The 19922-nt window shown below is 47.9% G+C and overlaps 1 protein-coding gene across 3 annotated transcripts in view; it reads right to left on the reverse strand.

The window, feature by feature from the left end:
- The window catches only part of NOLC1 (nucleolar and coiled-body phosphoprotein 1), a 45012-nt gene that overhangs the window by 202 nt on the left and 24888 nt on the right, over positions 1–19922 (reverse strand). For all 3 annotated transcript variants that reach the window (XM_044299001.1, XM_044299002.1, XM_044299000.1), the window contains exons 12-17: positions 17608–17877; positions 11118–11243; positions 5514–6032; positions 4287–4381; positions 2178–2267; positions 1–1097 (exon numbers count right to left, since the gene is read on the reverse strand). The exon at positions 1–1097 is cut by the window's left edge and continues 202 nt beyond it. In XM_044299001.1, coding sequence (XP_044154936.1) covers positions 939–1097; positions 2178–2267; positions 4287–4381; positions 5514–6032; positions 11118–11243; positions 17608–17877 — 1259 coding nt within the window. In that variant the 3' untranslated portion in view covers positions 1–938. The remainder of the gene's footprint in view (positions 1098–2177; positions 2268–4286; positions 4382–5513; positions 6033–11117; positions 11244–17607; positions 17878–19922) is intronic.

Genomic DNA, 19922 nt, shown 5'->3' on the forward strand with positions numbered 1-19922 from the left:
TGCAAAATTTACAACCGCCAAACCACCAAGTGGGCTAAATCTCACAAAAAAAATAAAAACTAAAATATTTGAAATGAGGTTTTATTTGTTTTTTAATTCTAGAAAATCAGAAAAACAATAAAACATCATAGAATACAACCATTTAATTTGAGGACTTGTTAAACTGTTATAACATGTTAGAGTGTTTGCCCAGCTGGTAAAAAATAAAGTCAGAATGGCTTAGGGTACTTTCACACTAGTGGCAGGATGGATCCAACAGGCTGTTCACCCTGGCAGATCCGTCCTGTCGTCGCTCCGCCCCAATTGACTATAATGGGGATGAGGGTGGAGCTCCGGCGCAGCACTGCAGTGAGAAGCCGCCAGACTAAAGAGTCGGACATGTAGTACTTTTAGTCCGGCGGCCTCTCGCCGTGCACTGCCGAAGCTTCACGCCCGTCTCCATTATAGTCAATGGGCGCGGTACATCGGCAGGACAGATCCGACAGGGTGAAAAGGCTGTCGGGTCCGTCCTGCCACTAGTGTGAAAGCAGCTTTAGTAAAAATAAAGTCCCTGCTGTACCAGTGATTGCAGTAATTGCGTGAGTCACATTTCCATGTCAAGAGAAACCGGGAAAGGTCAGGGAGGGGGGGGCAGCACACAGAAATGGGAGAAGAGAATTGGGGGATCAGAAAATTATTATTTTTAAGCCGTTTTGACCTTTATTTAAAAAAAAAAAAAAAAATCATTTCACTAACTGAATGACCTCTTAAAAATAATAATAAAAAAAAAGTTGCAGGAGGTAATTGCAAATTTATAAATATACAGAAATTATACTTTGTAGCAAACCCCAAATCTCTGTTTCATACAAAATAAAATCTCTTGAACGGACGCAACACGAGTCCAGAAATTAATTATGGACAATGTCAGAATTAAGTCCACTGGAAGCCGACAGTTTAGTTCATTCACTGTCAAACTTAAAAGAATTCACAGTTGTGGAAATGGCACCACCACAGTAACTGCCTCGCTTTTTCTTCGTCTTCTCATGGCGGAATGACTTCCCCTTTGTGTATTTTAGGACATTGTTGGCTCTCTCCCCCCAGTCTCCTAATGCCCCTCTCTGTAAAAAAATAATAATAATATTTAAGTCATAAAAAAAAAGTCAAGTAAAGAGTCACACTGCATGTTTTTGCAAAGCCACTGCAATATGTAGTTTCACAGAACTTGCAGCAAAACTACAATTTAAGGCCCCATGCACACGGCCGTGTTTGACAGCCGTGTGCGGGCCGTGGAACCGCGGCCTGGATCCCTCCTGAGAGCAGGAGCGCACGGCGTCACTGGTTGCTATGACGCCGTGCGCTCCCTGCTGCAGGCACAGTACAGTAATACACTGGTATAGATCATACCAGTGTATCACTGTATTGCGGCGGCAGCAGGGAGCGCACGGCGTCATAGCAACCAGTGACGCCGTGCGCTCCTGCTCTCAGGAGGGATCCAGGCCGCGGTTCCACGGCTGTGAAACACGGCCGTGTGCATGGGGCCATAGAATGTGCGAATTTATTCTGGCTCCATTCAGATGTCCGCAAATGGGTCCGCATCCGTTCTGCAATATCAGACCATTTTTATGACAGCCCATGTCTGCTGCACCATACGCATTATACAGGCTGCTGTAGAGGTTTAGTACGACTTTGAATGGAAACTGCTTGGGCCATTTCAATTATGTCGCTTCTGCACACACACAAGATTTTTATTTATTGCATATTGAACACTGCTCATCTAAAGTGAATGCACGGCATCATAATGCTTTTTGATGCTCTGAATGCCAATCTCAATGCGGGTCTGCCAAACTGTAGTAATAATCCCATAACTACAGTTCAGTAGATCCACGGTGAGATGGGAATTCATCAAAATCATTATGGCGCGGCACGTTTACTTTCAAGGAAATACAGGTCCCACAGAATTTGTATGCTGGATCAGCCTGCCAGAGAGCACAGCTTCATAGGTGAAAGAAGCCTTCAAAGAACGCGGTTTCACTACCAGAGTAGCCCCCCCTTCATTATGTCAGAGTATAATACAGCATATGAAGGGGCTGTTGTAGGGAAGCAGTCGCATATGCCCAGTGCGGCTGGGTACAAAGGAGCACTTTAATAAGCAGACATGCTGGTATTCTTGCAAAAATGAAAATCTATCTGTACTATACCTTTGCTTCAAATGAATTATTAGCAACCCGAGGATCAACTTCCACTTCTTCTTCAACTACTCTTCGGAATGGGACATTTTTGACACCTTCCTGCATCATACCCAAAAGTAGAAATTTCAAGACAAATGGCAAACATGGCAGTCTGATGTTTTTTCATTGGTACTGGAGCATTTAGCTAAACTTTTCACTTTTCAACCACTGTATTTATGGATATATGGGGAAGTAAAAACCTATATATCATCCCTATGCTAGAGGTTATGAAGACAATGCAATAGTAAATGTTTGATTTAAAGAGGTCATGTAGTAAGGGATTAAGTCCATTTGTACCACATGGGCCTCATGCACACAAGTTTTTTGCGTCCGCAAATTGTGCGTCTGCTTAAAAAAAACCCGGATGCGACATCCGTTTTTCCCCCACAGATCCCTTGTAATAAATGCCTATCTTTGTCCGCAAATGTGAAAAAAGTAGGACATGCACTATTTTTTTGCTGAAGGGAAACACGGACAACAAACGCGGAACAAACGGATGAACTATCAGCATTTTTTTGCTGACCTATTAAAATGAATGGGTCCCCATCCTATCCGCAAAAAAAAAAAACAAAAAAAAAACGGAACGGAGGTCGCGGAAAACTACTGTCGTGTGCATGAGGCCATACACTGCATAAATAAGACCAGTTCATTTGTGAATGCGGCATTGATGTGTGGGCACGTTTGCTCTTACGTATGTTGCCTGTTTGGGCAGATTAATACTTTTAAAGGGAAAAGACAATATAGAAGATACATTATTTAATTTTTTTTTTTAACAAACATGAATTGTCCCATAGTTGACTGTAGCTTTACAACCAAGGACATCATAACCGTGCTGATTATGAAGCAGATCATCTCACATTTTAAGATGAGACTTGACTGCCATTTCATCTTCTGCTTGATGTAAATGAGGACTTCTCACTAGAGAAAGCTGCAGGTGACCATGCCATTTCTTGGCGTTCCAGAAAGTTTAAATGGGCAACTGTGTAATACATGGTCAGACTGATGCAGTACCCACCCATATGTTTTAATGAGATATGCAAAAGGATCATTTGTTCTTGTAGAGTCCAAAAAGTCTATCTTTCTTCTTAAGGGACTTCTGCCTGCAGAATTCTAGGTGGTTATAATACACCCCTCTGTTCATATGACTGCACAGTGAATTTCTCTCTCCTGGATTCTGTAGGTACCCCTGGTGCTGCAATACTGGGCTCATACACGTGATTTTGCTGTGTGCATGTGCTTTATGTCACTTTCTCCACTTGGTTATTTGTGCAGTCACTCACTTTGCTGGACTGCTTAGCAGAAACCCATGCAATGCAATTTAGGGGGTTGTGAAATAGCCCTTTAAGCAACATCACTTCCAGTGGGTACAGTCCAATTCTATACCAAGATTTTAACAATAGAAAGTTGTATACAGAAAGTCATCCCAAATGCAAAAAAGACCCAATAGCATAATCCTTAAGGGTAGCGACAATTTACAGTCCCTGAAGTGTCTACACACAGTGGAAGCAAAGGCTTATAGGTTATACAGTGGTATTAACACATTTATCAACTTCTATACGCCACAAAAGTGGTTTATGATCAGTCATAGATTTTGCTGCAAAATCTGAGGCTTTTCCCCCACTCAAACCACTTTTCTGTAAAGGTTGAGACAAGGGGGCATGGCATGGGCAGGAAGTGGGTAGGGCGGTAGGAACATCTCATTCATCATTTTCTATGCCACTGTATGGCATAGAAAATGGCTTTAATCTACGGCAGCAAGATAGCTGGTATAGATTTAGGTTTGTAGCACAGCCTGCTGGAGGAAGCGCCAAAGTTATATACAGGCCTGCACTTCATCCAGCAGTACAGAGAAACTTAAGACTGACGTGGAAAACTGTGGTCCTAATAACTGAGCCCCTTAATATTCCAAAACAGTTCTTCTATTCAGATCCTTGTAGGAGTCATGTCTGCCCAAAAAACACAATGACAACATCTATGTAAAGGATTTTATTCAATGTTTCTAGATACATGGTAAAATAAAACCTTTAATATAAAGGCGTACATTGATTTCCCAGGCAGCAGCAGCACTTATTTCCTCACCTTCTTGTTAGCCTTGGGGAATGTGTTTGGAGTTGACACTTTAATATTCTTATTCTCGGGTGTTTTTCCAGCTGTTTTCTGCTTACCAGAATTATCTAAAAAACAAAGTCAAGTCTAATTCAGACTCAGAAACCGTAACATATTCCAATAACACAAGTGTTGAAAGGAGTTCCCCCAGTATCGACATTGATGCCATATAGTTAGGATATGCCAACATCGCCTAAATAGCACCGGTTCAACTGTACAGACCCCCACCAATCACAAATACAGTCAGAGGTCGCACTACATTTTTCCTCGCCATGTGCGAGTGTGATCATCCGTTCTGGACTTGCAGGAGCGCTCAGCATTATACTGATTTATAACGCCATGTGCCTCTTCTTGACCATACCTCTACAGAATCATACTGACATAAGTAAGGTCAAGAAGAGGCACATAGCATCATAGTACATTATAGCATCAGTAGAATGCTGAGCGCTCCTGCAAGCCCAGAACGGGGGATAACGCTCACACGCGAAGCCCGATTCCTGCAATTTCCGTCAACATAAATAGCTTTTTTTTTTGGGGGGGGGGGGGGGGGGGGGGGTGTAGTGTAGTTTTTACGGTTAAAATAAATTTTTGGGGAGGATGAATAGGAAATGAGCAAATTCCGCAGTTTTTTTTTTATGTTGTTCTTGGGGCGGTTTAAAATGACCAAAAAAAATATTCGCTTTTATAACGTGTGTATATCCATTGTATACCAGTGCACTACATCACTAACCGTGACAGACTGCCTATTAGGCTGGGCAGAACCTCACAGGCATTTAGTGAAGTCAGGGACCTGGCTGGCACGGCATTGGCATATAGACGAAGGGGGGGCAGTGCTGACAGTGAACCCCCTGCCTCTAACTGCCATGGAAGCAATTGACAGTGGAATCTGGAGGATTAAGCAGCCAATATCAATGTTATCTTTGACCCGTTAAGAGATTCATGCACAGAAATACACAAAACCTAAAACTGCTTGCACATGCATTTATGACACGAGTAACGGCATTATTGCAACATTTGGAAGCAGCAATTTTGTCTTCACTTTACTTTTTTTGTGGAGACTGCACAGATGGTCAGACTATAATGTGACCTCTGGAAGCCAAAAATGAAGTACCATGACATTCCCCACCTTTCTAACACTTTAGTGAACAACAAGGTTAGGAACCTAAAAGATCCTAAAAAAAATTGAGAAAAAAAACTTACCATTCTCTTCGTCTTCGCTGGAGGAACTGTCCTCTGAGCTCTCCTCTGGTTTCTTAACAGCTGCTTTCGGTGTGGAGTTGGCAGTCTTAGGAGTAGCTGGTTTAGCAGATGCCGGTGACTTTGAGGTAGCTGCTGGCTTCTTAGCATCCTCTTCTGAGCTACTGTCTTCAGAACTGCTACTTGCTTTCTTTACTGGGACGGATGTCTTTTTCACAGCAGGCTTTTTAGGCTTCTCCTCTTCATCACTGGAAGTGTCTGATGAGGAGCTACTACTCGCCTTTGACTTATTTACAGCAATGGGCTTCTTTGCAGAAGCAGGGGATTTGACAGCTTTTACAATCTTTTTTTCCGCTTCACTACTTGAGCTGTCTGAACTGCTTTCTGCAGCCTTGGGAGTAGCAGCTTTTACAGGGGTCTTTTTGTCAAGCTCATTGTTCACTTTTTTGGCAGGGGGAGTCTTTGCTGTAGAAGTCTGTTTAGCAGCAGGCTTCTTGCTAGCTTCTTCCTCACTGTCGGAGTCTACAAAATTGAAAAAGGTTTACTCTTAGAAAACTCATGGATCAAAGGTGCTGTCCTATTTCCTATACTTGGCATAGGCCATCAGTATCAGATCGGTGGGGGTCCAACTCCTGGTACCCCTGCTGGTCAGCTGTTTGCTCGCAGTCAACATTGCAGCACTGAACAGATGTACTTAGAGCTTCACTTGAATGGGACAGAGTGTAACTACAACTGCTTCTTCCCATTCAAGTGAATGGGATGGAAGAGCTGTAATTACACAGCTTGCCGCTACAATGTCAATGGTGAGCAGGTAGACAGTTAACAGAACGCAGGTAGACAGTTAACAGAACGCATGTTTGCAGAAGCGCTGCATTCAATAGACTCTTGGCATCCCTGCTGATGTGATACTGATTACCTACTCTGAGGATAGGTCATCAATATAGGAAACCGGAAAGACTAACAGATCAAATTCAAAGAAATTCAAAAACCTCAAACACAAAGCAGTATCACTTAGCTTTAGATTTTCATCTCTCTTTTAAAAGGAGGACGGGGTTGGTGCAATAAATGAAGCTTCAGACTTACAGACAGGCCTACCTCTACTGCACTAAACTATATAAACATTTACAGATTGATTACGTCTATTCGGTTATCCTAAAAATATTACACAAGCATGTCTCCCAGTGCTCCAGGCTACATAAAAAATACCTAGTAGCCATTGGCTTCTGAACTGAAAAATTTAGGAGCCAAATCAAATTTTTAGTTGCCAAATCGAAACCGAATCAAAATTTTGGTATCGTGACAACGCTACGCCGATCAGATCGGCGTAGGGTTGTTTTGATACCAAAATTTTGATTCGCTTTCGTCACCATAAAAAAGTATTGCGATACTCAATACTGTGCAAAAAAACAAAAACACACCAAAAAAAGCCGCGTGCATTTCGCATTTTATGAAACATTCGGTCCATAATAGAACAGTCCTATCCTATTTTTTGGGGTGACAAGGTGACAAAAAAATGGTGAATGCTCACCGCATAGGAGATATTTTTAAAAAATTTAATAGTTTGGACAGTGCTATGTAATATGTTTATTTATTGTTTATATATTTTATACGTAAAATTGGGAAAGGCGGGATTTAAACTTAATATTTTAGGGTACTTTCACACTAGCGTTTTTCTTTTCCGGCATAGAGTTCCGTCACAGGGGCTCTATACCAGAAAAGAACTGATCAGGCATATCCCCATGCATTCTGAATGGAGAGTAATCAGTTCAGGATGCATCAGGATGTCTTCAGTTCAGTCATTTTGACTGATCAGGCAAAAGATAAAACCGCAGCATGCTACTGTTTTATCTCCGGCGAAAAAAACTGACGATTTGCCTGAATGCCGGATCCAGCAATTTTTCCCATAGGACTGTGTTAGTGCCGGATCTGGCATTCAAAATACCGGAATGCACCTGCACTAAATTCAGACCCATTCACTTCTATGGGGCTGTGCACATGAGCAGCGATTTTCACACAACTTGTGCGTTGCGTGAAAATCGCAGCATGCTCTATGTTGTGTGTTTTTCACGCAACGCAGGCCCCATAGAAGCTAATGGGGCTGCGTGAAAATCGCAAGCATCTGCAAGCAAGTGCGGATGCGGTGCGATTTTCACTCATGGTTGCTAGGATGAAAGTCTATTCACTGTATTATTTTCCCTTATAACATGGTTAGAAGGGAAAATAATAGCATTCTTTAATACAGAATGCATAGTAGAAGGTCAATATAATAAACATTGGCGGTGCAGTGCGCCCCCCCCCCTCCAACACCCCAGTATGATAAACATTGGTGGCGCAGTGTGCCCCTCTCAATATAATAAACATTGGTGGCGCAGTGTGCCCCCCTCAATATAATAAACATTGGTGGCACAGTGCGCCCCCCCTCAATATAATGAACATTGGTGGCGCAGTGGGCAGTGCCAATGAGGGTTAAAAAAAAAAAAATTAACTCACCTCCTCCAATTGATCGTCTCATGTTCTTTCTTCGGGACCTGTCAAAGGACCTGTGGTGACATCACTGTGCTCATCACATGATACATCACCATGGTAATGGACCATGTGATGAGCTCAGTGACGTCACCACAGGTCCTCAAGAAAGAACAGGAGACCGGCAGCTACGCGATCAACTGGAGGAGGCGAGTTAATTTTTTTTAAATTATTTTTTAACCCTCATTGGCACTTCCCACTGAGCCACCAATGTTTCTTATATTGGGTGTTGGGGGGGGGGGGGGGGCACACTGTGCCACCAATGTTTCTTATACTGGGGTGTTGGGGGGGGCACACTGTGCCACCAATGTTTCTTATACTGGGGTGTTGGGGGGGGGCACACTGTGCCACCAATGTTTCTTATACAGGGGTGTTGGGGGGGGGCACACTGTCACCAATGTTTCTTATACTGGGGTGTTGGGGGGGCTGGGGGCGCACTGTGCCACCAATTTTTCTTATACTGGGGTGTTGGGGGGCACACACTGTGCCACCAATGTTTCTTATACTGGGGTGTTGGGGGGGCGCACACTGTGCCACCAATGTTTCTTATACTGGGGTGTTGGGGGGGGGCACACTGTGCCACCAATGTTTCTTATACTGGGGTGTTGGGGGGGCACACTGTGCCACCAATGTTTCTTATACTGGGGTGTTGGGGGAGGGGGGGGGCACACTGTCACCAATGTTTCTTATACTAGGGTGTTGGGGGGGCTGGGGGCGCACTGTGCCACCAATTTTTCTTATACTGGGGTGTTGGGGGGCGCACACTGTGCCACCAATGTTTCTTATACTGGGGTGTTGGGGGGGCACACTGTGCCACCAATGTTTCTTATACTGGGGTGTTGGGGGGGGGGCACACTGTGCCACCAATGTTTCTTATACTGGGGTGTTGGGGGGGCACACTGTGCCACCAATGTTTCTTATACTGGGGTGTTGGGGGGGCACACTGTGCCACCAATGTTTCTTATACTGGGGTGTTGGGGGGGGCACACTGTACAGGGAGTCTAAGAAAGAATCGAATGAGTCACTAACTAAGTCGGCTCTTTAGATTCTTTTCACCTGTGACTCATTCGATTCTTTCTTAGACTCCCTGTACAGTGTGCGACTCAGACTCAGAGCTGCTAGTGCTTGCCTTGCCTCAGCTCTGATTGGTTGGTGGGCGGGGAGGGGCTGGCAGAAGCAGCTTCCACTCTAGGACCAGCCCCTCCCCTCCCTGCTGCCAGCGGCTCTCCTATTGTGTGCTGTGACTCACTGCCTCAGACCGAGAAGAACATCGGCAGCGGCGGGGCAGAGAACTATCAGCTCCTGTGCCCGTCGCTGTTCAACGGCAAAGCTGCCGCGGAGGGTCTAGTCGCAAATGGTGACAAGACTAAAAAGTCTTGTCGCCATTTGTAAATTCTAAGTCACATTGGCGACCATATTGGTCGCCATCTGGAGCCCTGTCTCCTGCACAAAAATAAAACCAACTAGACCAGGGATGCTCAACCTGTGGCCCTCCAGCTGTTATAAATCTACAACTCGCACCATGCTCTGATGTGTAGGCTGTCTGGACATGCAGGGAGTTGTAGTTTTGAAACAGCTGGAGGGCCGTAGGTTGGGCATCGCTGAACTAGACTATAGGCTAAACCAAAGGCAAGATTTTGAACAGATGTTGACTTACTCAGAGCAGCACAGAAACAAAGATTAAAGGGGTTGTCTGCTTTTTCACTTCTGATGACCTATCCTCAGGCCATCAATATCAGATTGTCAGGGGTCTGACTCCTGGCACCCCCGCTGATCATTTGTTTGAAAAGGCAGTGCTCATACGAGCGTTGCCTCTCTGCTCCGTTTACCTGCTCGCCGTCGCAATTGCAGTGGTTTACAGGTGTAATTACAAGTATGGTGTCCCCATTCACTCTGTGGTATTCACATAAACAGGCACTATACTTTTAATTACACCTTCTCACCAATGCAATTGCTGCGGTGAGCAGGTAAATAGAGCAGAGAAGGCCGTGCTTGTAAGAGCGCTGCCTTCTGTTCAAACAGCTGATCTGATAGTCTATCCTGAGGATAGGTCATCAATAGTACAAAGCAGACAACCCCTTAAAATTTTGCAACCTGGCATTTGTCACAGAATGTATTTGTTTTATCAGTCCGTGACTTCAAATGCCATAACCTGGTTCTAGCTTATCCATATAGTAGAGCACAGGACATCAGAGACAACCCTAAATGATAGCTGGTAGCACCCCAGTTATCAATTTATATTCACAGAGGGCATGGCATTAAAACATACATTTTAAATAGTCATAAATAAGATAAACATGGTTGAGAAGAGAAGGGTCCACAAACCAACAAAAAACATGAAAAAGAAAAAACAAGGCTAAACAGGGGAATTGACCAGAGGTTATAGCAGAGACATGCCAGGGAGGGGATACGCTTCCTAGATTACCCTAGCTACCCCCCTGACCATAGGGAATCGCTCTAATGGTAGGCAAGCCCTGCACAGGAACCTACTCTGGATTGCCCTAGTTCAGCCTACACTGTCCCAATGCATTTCTCACCATTGGGTTCACTCGTGATCACCAGATGAATGGATACAAAATGTCAAGGGAACAATAATAGCAATGTTACAGTAAGATATGCCAATAGCCTCCCAGTCACCGCAGTCAGAATATCAATCGAACTGTCCAGGTCACAATTAACCATCAATACATACAAGATAAACAATATAATTCAGGCATGTCAGCCACTTAGATGCAGAGATAGTGTTGAGCGAACTTGTGTTAAGTTCTGCGTCCAAAGTTCGGGTTATCGAAGAATCCCGTCATGGATTCCGCTACCAGGGACAATAATGGAATTTGGAATCCATAACTGGATTCTTCGATAAGTTCTGCGTCCAAAGTTCGGGTTAACACACGAGTTCGCTGAACACTAAGCAGAGACACAAGTGGAGTAAAGACATGTGTACCGGCCCACAAAGGGGCCTCTCACGCAGTCCAGTGGTATGGAGGCAGTATGTGACCTGCCAGTTCAAATGAAATGCTGTGTTTGCTTCAGTCTGACATAGGCTGGTTCCATCTTATCCATATAGTACAGCACAGCACATACCAGAGCTGTCGGAACTGGAATCTTTTTTCTTTTGTGCAGGGGTAGTCTTCACTGGTGGCTTCTTTTGTGCAGGAGTGGTCTTCACTGGGGGCTTAGCCGGCTGCTTATCATCTTCATCACTTGAATCTTAATGAAAAACAAAAAAATCTAATACTAAGCAGCAAGATTTGCTTAACAAATGGAGTAAGGTGAGCAGATGCTTGAAATCGAGTCAAATACAGATGCATAAGGAGAAATACTATTTTCTATATGATGCATAAATAAACCGAAATATTAATACATTCTTGTGTCCTAATAAAGAGCCAATTGATAATATGCTCAATGTGATTACTTGGATCCCTCAGACACGAGTCAACACTTCAGGATCATTCATTCGAAAGTAAACGTAACAGAAAAATGCCCCCCCCCCCCCCCCCAAAAAAAAACGTAAAAAAAGGAGATGACTGCTCTCCAATCATGTCATCTTAATTAAATACTCACATTGTCCTTTGATATTAAAGGAGTTATCCAATATACTGCCAAATTGGATTTGTACTTATTTACATAAATGTACACATGCTGGATTTATAAAAGGAGATTTTTGTGAAACTCACCTGTAAAATCTTTTTCTCGTCTTTTCCATTGGGGGACACAGACCATGGGGTATAGCTTAGAGGTATTAGTAGGAGGGACACTATGCAAATGAAAGAGCTCCTCCTCCTCGGGCTATACCCCCAGACTCCACCAGGAGGAACTCAGGCGTTGCACAAGCAGTAGGAGAAGGAGCAAGAAAAAATCATGGAAACCATCGGACCAAGCCATAAGGTCCAACCAGAAACAGAAAAACCGAACTAAAGACCCCTCCTGCAACAGGAATAATGGGTGGGAGCTGTGTCCCCCAATGGAAAAGACGAGAAAAAGATTTTACAGGTGAGTTTCACAAAAATCTCCTTTTCTCGTGCTTTTTTCCATTGGGGGACACAGACCATGGGACGTCCAAAAGCAGTCCATGGGGTGGGAAAAAATATCAGCACCGCCAGGAGGAACGCCCCAACGGTCAAACAGGAACCACAGCCTGCAAAACCCTGCGGCCAAAGCCGCATCAGCCGAAGCCAGTGAATGCAACTGACAAAAATTTGCAAAGGTATGCAAGGACGACCAGGTGGCCGCCGTACACAGCTGAGACGCAGAGGCACGACTGCGTCTTGCCCAGGAAGCCCCCTCCGCCCCAATGGAGTGAGCGGCAATTCTAGCCAGGGGAACTCCACCACAAGCGTGACAAGCCGCGGAAATAGCCAAGCAGATCCAGAGCGCCAAGAACGGCGGACGGAAGCAGTAGCCGCGAGACACACCTTCAGGACCCGTACAACATCCAGGGAATGCAGAGTGCGTTCCTTGGGGTTAGCCGGAGAAGGACAAAAGGAAGGCAGGACAAGATCCTCATCAAGGCGGAAGGGAGAGACCACACTGGGCAAAAAGAAGGGGACTGGACGGAGCACAACTTAATCCTGGAGGAAAACCATTAAGGCTCCTGATAGGAAAGAGCGGCCAGCTTCGACACCAGTCTGACCTAAAAGCTCGTGATGGGACGTGAACTCACAGCCACTGCATAATAGCCCAGAACTTTAATCACTACGCTATGTAGCTGTATCAGAAGCTATGGTCACAAGGAAGTCCGGATGAGAACAGTCAGAGAGACCCTCCTCAAAGGCTCGAAGGGAGCCGACTGCAGAGCGCGCAGAACCAAATTGAGATCCCAAGGAGACAAAGGGGGAACATACGGGGAACCGAATGCGCCACCCCCGAAGAAAGGTCACCACCGGACCCTTAAGAGCAAGGGACCTCTGACGGCCCGCGCCGAAACCTGACCTTACAGGGAACTAAGCGACAGTCCCTGCACAAGCCCAGACTGAAGAAAAGACAGTACCATCAAGATGGAAAACCGAAGGGGAGGGAACCCCGAACCCTCAAAAAAGGATAGGAAGGCCATCCAGGTACGATAGTAAATCCGGGAGGAAGAAGACTTCCCCGGACTGATCATGGTCCTAACCACTGAATCCGAGAACCCCATCTTTATCAGGATGGCGGTTTCAACAGTCACGCCGGTAAACGAAGAGACCGCAAATTCCGGTGGAAGAACGGGCCCTGAGACAGTAAGTCCTGTCCGTCGGGAAGAGGCCATGGGGCGTCCGCCAGCAACCGAGCCACGTCCGAAAAACCACGCGCGGCGAGGCCACTCTGGGGTGATGAGAACGGTCGGAGTCCCTTCCGCCTCGAACTGGCGTAGACCCTTTGGTAGGAGAGGAAAACAGAGGAGGCTGAAGTCCTGCCACGGAGACACCTGCGCATCCATCCGTACGCCTCCGGATCTCGGGCGCGAGCCAGGACCACTGGGATCTTGTTGTTGAACCCGGACGCCATTAAGTCCACATCCGGACGGTCCCATCTGTGGCAGATTTCTTCGAACCCTTCTGGATGCAGAGACCACTCGCTTGGATCCACCGTGTTGTGGCTTAGAAAGTCCGCTGTCCAGTTGTCCATTCCTGGAATGCAAACTGCTGACAACACCGGAACGTGAGTCTCCGCCCACGTCAGAATTCACTTCACCTCCTGCATCACCATCCGGCTGCGGGTCCCGTCCTGATGGTCGATATAGGCCACGGCCGCGGCATTGCCCGTTTGAACCCGCACTGGGAGGCCCGCAAGGAGAGAGGTCCAATAGGAGAGAGAGAGCGGAAAAAAATCGCCCTCAATTCCAGAAAGTTGATTGGAAGGCGAGACTCTGCCGCCGGCCAAATTCCTTGAACCGTGCGAGACTGGAAAAACGCCCCCCCAACCCAGGATGCTGGCATCGGTGGCGGCGATCGTCCAGGAGAATGCGAGAAAGGAACTCCCCGACCTCAGGTTCTTTGGGAACAGCCACCAAGGGAGAACTGCCCGAACCCGCTGAAAGGTAAAGGATCTCCTGTTGCGCCAGGCGAGTGTGAAACTGGGCATATGGAAAGGCCTCGAAAGAGGCTACCATAAGACCCAGGACCTGCAAGTATTCCCGAATGGAGAGGCACGGGGAGCGCAGCAGATGCGACACTGCCCCCTGGACCTGGGAGGACTTGAAGGCTGGTAGAATACTTTGGCAGCCGAGGTGTCCAAAATCACCCTCCGGAAGGAGAGCCTCTGGGACGGGAAGAGGCAGGAGTTTGGGAAAGTTACCAGGCAGCCGAACCGTTCCAGGGTCTGAACAGTGATCCGGACGCTGTCCGTGGTCTGCGGTAGAGAGGGGGGCCTCTATCCGGATATCGTCCCGACAGGGCAGCAAAGGAATGCCCCTGGTACGAAGAAGCGCCATGAGCGGTCCAGGACCGTGGCAAGGACCCGCGGGGTGGTCGCCAACCCGAAGGAAGGGCGACAAACTGACAGTGTCGACCCATAATGGCGAAGCGCAGGAATCGATGGTGGGATTCCGCAATCGGGACATGTGATAGGCCTAGGAGCAGCAGGGCGGGCTGACTGGGCCCTCTAGTGCCGGGAAGGCTGGTGCAAAGGAAGGCCTCTTTGCGGGCGACCTGAGACCCCCGGCGGAGGAAGCAGGCGACGGCCTACCAGATGAGAAACGGCAAAAGGCATGCAGAGACGAACTCGTCCAGCTGATCCCCACAAGGCCTGGAAACCCCAAAGGGGAGATTAGCAAGGGAACGCTTGGTGGAGGCGTCAGCGTCCCACACCTTCAATCAGATCTCTTCGCGCTGAGTGACAGATATGGCCAACCTGCGGGCAAAGAGGGAAACAATGTCCCTAGAAGCTTCGCAAAGAATGTTAGAAGCCTGAGACATCTGGAGAACCAACTCCAGTGTGTTAGTAGCCGCATCTCGTACCGCCAGTTCCTGGTGGTGGTGTTGTAACCACACCGAGAGAGCACTGGCTACCCCTGCTGAGTGAAAGGTAGGTCACAGGGACGCGCTGCCAGCGAAAAAAGGACCTGGAAGAGAGTCTATGCGTCTGTCTACAGCATCCTGGAAAGAGGAACTGACTAAGACAGGAAGGGCCACATAATTGGCTAACGCGGCCACCGGAGGATCCACCTTAGGGGGAGGAGACACCTCTCCTCGCCGTCAGCAGGGAAAGGAAAGTATATTCATGCGCTGGGTGGTCGAGAACCTTATTAAGACCACCCCAGGCCCTGGACATGACCGCGGAAAAATCCCTCATGGACCGGGAACATGGTAGTCTCCGACTGCCTGGACGGAAAAAGGGGGAACTCCTGACCAGTGGAAGGAGGAGAATCCCCTTGGAGAATAAAGGTGTCTCGGACAGTCACCACTAAGTCAGCCACCCTGGTGGAGAGCTTAGGCGAGGGGTCCCGCTCCATGACCTAATCAGAGCCGGAAATTCTCCTTCAGACTTGCGCTCCCTAAGGGAGGGGAGAGTCGCCCGAACGCGCCTCTAGACGAGGGGGGGGGGGGGGGGGGGAGAGCCAGAGCCATCCGAGGAGGGATGCTGCTGCTCACGCTCCCTGTTAGTATTCGGGCGTCTTCTGTGGAAAACCACTTAGAGAGGTGGTTGGCGTCACAGGATTTGAAAATGCCCTATAGTCCAAAAAGGACGTGGCTCGTCCGAGCCGGATAATTCTCCTTCGGAGAACTCTCCCTAGGGAGGGGGAAGAGCAGTCCGCAAGCGCCACCGGCGAGGTGAGGGGGGTGGAGAGACAGAGACATCCGAGGTGGGATGCTGCCGCTCACGCTGCCTCTTCGTAGTCAGTCACCCACTGTGGGGACCACTGAGAGAGATGGAGTCGTTAGCGCCACAGGATTAAAGGACATGGTTGCCTTGGTGACTAAGACCAATTTAGCGGCCGCGCTGGACATGGCAGATGCCCAAGCGGGGACCGCAGGCCCCCAGGGACGTGGAGGAGGGGTGGAGGAGGGGGGTAAGGCAGGGATGCAGGTAATACTTATCTGCTCCTGCAGAACTTCTCCCTCGACTCCAGGACCAGCAGGGATGCACCTCATCAGGCTTCTGACTCCTTGTCCAGGAGTGCAGTGTTCTGGTGGAGGGTGGCAGCAGGAGACCCAGTAGCTGGTGGGATACCGGAGCTGCAGGTCGAGCCCGGATCCACTTGTCTTCTTTGGGGGGCAATGGAGGCAGCCAGGCAGCGTCCAAGGACGGCAGCGGGCATTCCACGGGGGACCAGGAAGGCGCCATGCCGACCTGTGTCCCCATCTAGAATAATATAAACAATTTTTGAAAGCTGAAAGGGGCTTTGAACTCAGAAAGCCTGGACATGGGGCAACAGCAGCAGTACCACTGAGCTACCAGCTTGCCTGGCACAAAACGGAGTAGAGTGATGAGGAGCTGCACGGCCATGAGCAAACAGAGTCTCCGGTGTAAGGAGAGTCAGAGCGGCATGCCGAGGCTCCGCCTCCCCTAACGCGTCATTATGGCGCGAAAAAAGCGCGCGAAAATAAGCGCGCGCACGAAAATATGGCGCGCGAGAAAATATAAGCGCACCACGTGGAGGAGCGGCCTGCCGGCGGGCGCTGGGGGAGCGCAGCAGCCAAGGCCCGACGAGAGAAGCGCTGAAGCCCACAGTTTAAGGGGAAGAGATGCCAGTACTCCAGTGCCAAAATGAAGAAAGTGCCCCATCAGGATCCTTCTTCAAGCTCACCCAGGCAGCCACAGACAAATAGACACAGAGGGAGGGGGAGGGATTGCAACACTTATCTGCTCAGCATGCTCCCTCGATGTCCAGACCAGCAGGGATGCGCCTCTTCAGACTTCTGACTCCAATCCAGGAGAACAGTGCTCTGGAGGAGGGTAGGCAGCAGGCGTCCCAGCAGCTGGTGGGATGCCGGAGCTAACAGGTCGAGCCCGGATCCACTTATCTTCTTGGGGGGAAATGGAGGCAGCCAGGCAACGTCCCAAAGACGGCGGCGGGCACTCCACGGGGGACCAGGAAGGCGCCATGCCGACCTGTGTCCCCATCTAGAATAAAAATAACAAAAAGGAGTAGAATCAGAGAGTGTCAACCTCCTTCACCAGACACTAAGCAAAGACTGAGTTCCTCCTGGTGGAGTCTGGGGGTATAGCCCGAGGAGGAGGAGCTCTTTCATTTGCATAGTGTCCCTCCTACTAATACCTCTAAGCTATACCCCATGGTCTGTGTCCCCCAATGGAAAAAAGCACGAGAAATGTTCTTTAATAAAAACGACTTGATAAAAAAAAAAAAAAAAAAAAAAGGGGGGGGGGGATCATGGGTCCTTCTTCAAAAGATCAGCAGGGGCCCCAGCCGATTTGTTTATGCAGCTTTTTACCTTAAAGCCAGAATTGGATTCAAAAGGTAGATCCACTGGAGCCAAAGCCAGAAGTGGGTTGTAAAAGGAATGAGAAACGTAAAGGAAGGACTTCTACTTCTAGCTGGCATCAAAAACCGCCACAAAAAACTGGTGTGACACCGTGCTGATATTTCAATGGTCAATATCACTCATCTGCAGTAGCAATATTAAAGTGATCTTACCTGAGCTGTCAGAAGAGCTTGCATCCTTTTTGGCTGCTGAAGCTTTTGCAGGGGTCGCTTTTGCAGGGGTCACCTTTGCAGGGGTCGCTTTTGCAGCAGGTTTTGCAGGGGTCACCTTGGCAGCAGGCTTTGCAGGAGTCACCTTGGCAGCAGGCTTTGCAGGAGTCACCTTGGCAGCAGGCTTTGCAGGAGTCACCTTGGCAGCAGGCTTTGCAGGAGTCACCTTGGCAGTAGGCTTTGCAGGAGCCTTCTTTTCTTCATCACTCAAGTCTGCTTATAGAGAGTTAACCATATAATATGCAACCTGAGTTTATAGAATCAATATTACTCTAAAGTTGGTCATACACAAGATGGCTTGTTGCCCACATTAGGCCGACATCTCTCTCCCGATGCTGCAATACATATGCATGCTTTTCTCCCGCTAACAAAAGCATCAGCAACTGAATCCAATATGCCCAATCCTCACCTCCCCCTTACACTGTAAACATTGGATGGCCAGCCAAGGTAGCAAAAATGAGTGCGTTCGGCGGATACACAACATGTATGGCCATTATTACTAGGGATCGACCGATATTGATTTTTTAGAGCCGATACCGTTCATCTGTGAACTTTCACGCCGATAATTTATACAGGTATTCTGTGAATTTTCATTTTGAAAATAAAAAATAAATAAAAAATTACTACACAAATCTGCTGAAAATGAATGTTTATTGTTAACATGTAGTTTTTCTTTTGTAAATCTTTTTTTTCATTTATACTTAATTTTTTTTTGTTTTTTACTATTAACCCCCTTAGGTGCTGCACCTGAGGGGTTAACTGCCGCAGATCGCAGCTACCGCTCATAGAGGTCGGGAGCCGGCTATGTGATTCTGCAGCCAGCTCCCGCCTCCTGTATATGAATTAATGAGAGTTATCTTCATTGGTGGCACAGTGGCCACAGCCCCGCCCCTCCTCGGTCGACCCCTAATTGTTACTTTATAAACACTGATAGATTGGGGTATGGCTTCCACACAAAAAAAAAAAAAATCATGAAAGGAATTTTAAAAACCCCATTCAGAGATAGCATAAAAACGAGATTTTTGTATAACTTACCAGTAAAATCTCTTTCTCGCTCTTCCTTGGGGGACACAGGAACTCTTGGGTATAGCTAATCTCCATAGGAGGCGTGACACTAAGTAAAAGACTGTTAAGCCCCTCCTCCAGCAGCTATACCCTCAGCCTGGAGAGAGAGACTTCCAGTTATGTGCCCAAGTAGTGCAAGACAAAGGCAAGGAATAACCAAACCAATACCAACAAGTCAGAAAAAAAACACCCGTAGGGCAACAAAAAACAATGGGAGGGCGCTGTGTCCCCCAAGGAAGAGCGAGAAAGAGATTTTACTGGTAAGTTATACAAAAATCTCGTTTTCTCGCCCAATTCCTTGGGGGACACAGGAACTCTTGGGACGTTCAAAAGCAGTCCACAAACAGGGAGGGACCACAATCAAAAGCGAACCAGGCACCGTAAACATTAAGGCACCGCCGCCTGCAAGACCAAGCGGCCCAAGGCAGCATCCGCCGAGGCATAAGTGTTCACCCTGTAAAACTTGGTGAACGTGTGCAAAGAAGACCAGGTGGCCGCCTTGCACAGTTGTTCAGCCGAGGCACGATTACGCTGAGCCCAGGAAGCCCCGACCGCTCTCGTAGAATGAGCGGTAACACCAAAGGGCGGATCCCTGCCCCTAGCACGGTAAGCCTCAACGATAGCCATCTTGAGGAAGCGGGCAACAACCACCTTAGACGCCGCCAGCCCCCTGCGCGGACCCTCCGGAATCACAAACAGAGAATCCGAGCGTCGAAAGGGTCTGGTCACATCCAGGTAGATCCTGAGAGCCCGAACAACATCCAGACGGTGAAGATCCCGTTCCCGAGGATGCGACGGGGACGGACACAGAGAAGGAAGGACAATATCTTCATTCAGGTGAAAGGCGGACACCACTTTCGGAAGAAAATCCGGAACTGGGCGGAGAACCACCTTGTCCTGGTGAAAAACCAAGAAGGGCTCCACGCAAGAAAGAGCCGCCAACTCAGACACACGCCGAAGAGACGTGATAGCGACGAGAAAGAAAACTTTGCAAGACAACAAGCGAGGGGAAACCTTGCGCAGAGGCTCGAAAGGGGAAGATTGGAGAGCTGTCAGCACAACGTTAAGATCCCAAGCAGGAACGGAAGGGCGATACGGGGGAGCACAGTGAGCAACCCCCTGAAGAAAGGTCTTAACTGGACCGAGCGGAGCCAGAGGGCGCTGAAAAAGGACCGAAAGAGCCGAAATCTGAC

The sequence above is a fragment of the Bufo gargarizans genome, chromosome 6 (assembly GCF_014858855.1).
Source record: "Bufo gargarizans isolate SCDJY-AF-19 chromosome 6, ASM1485885v1, whole genome shotgun sequence".
NCBI classification, from domain to species: Eukaryota; Metazoa; Chordata; class Amphibia; order Anura; family Bufonidae; genus Bufo; species Bufo gargarizans.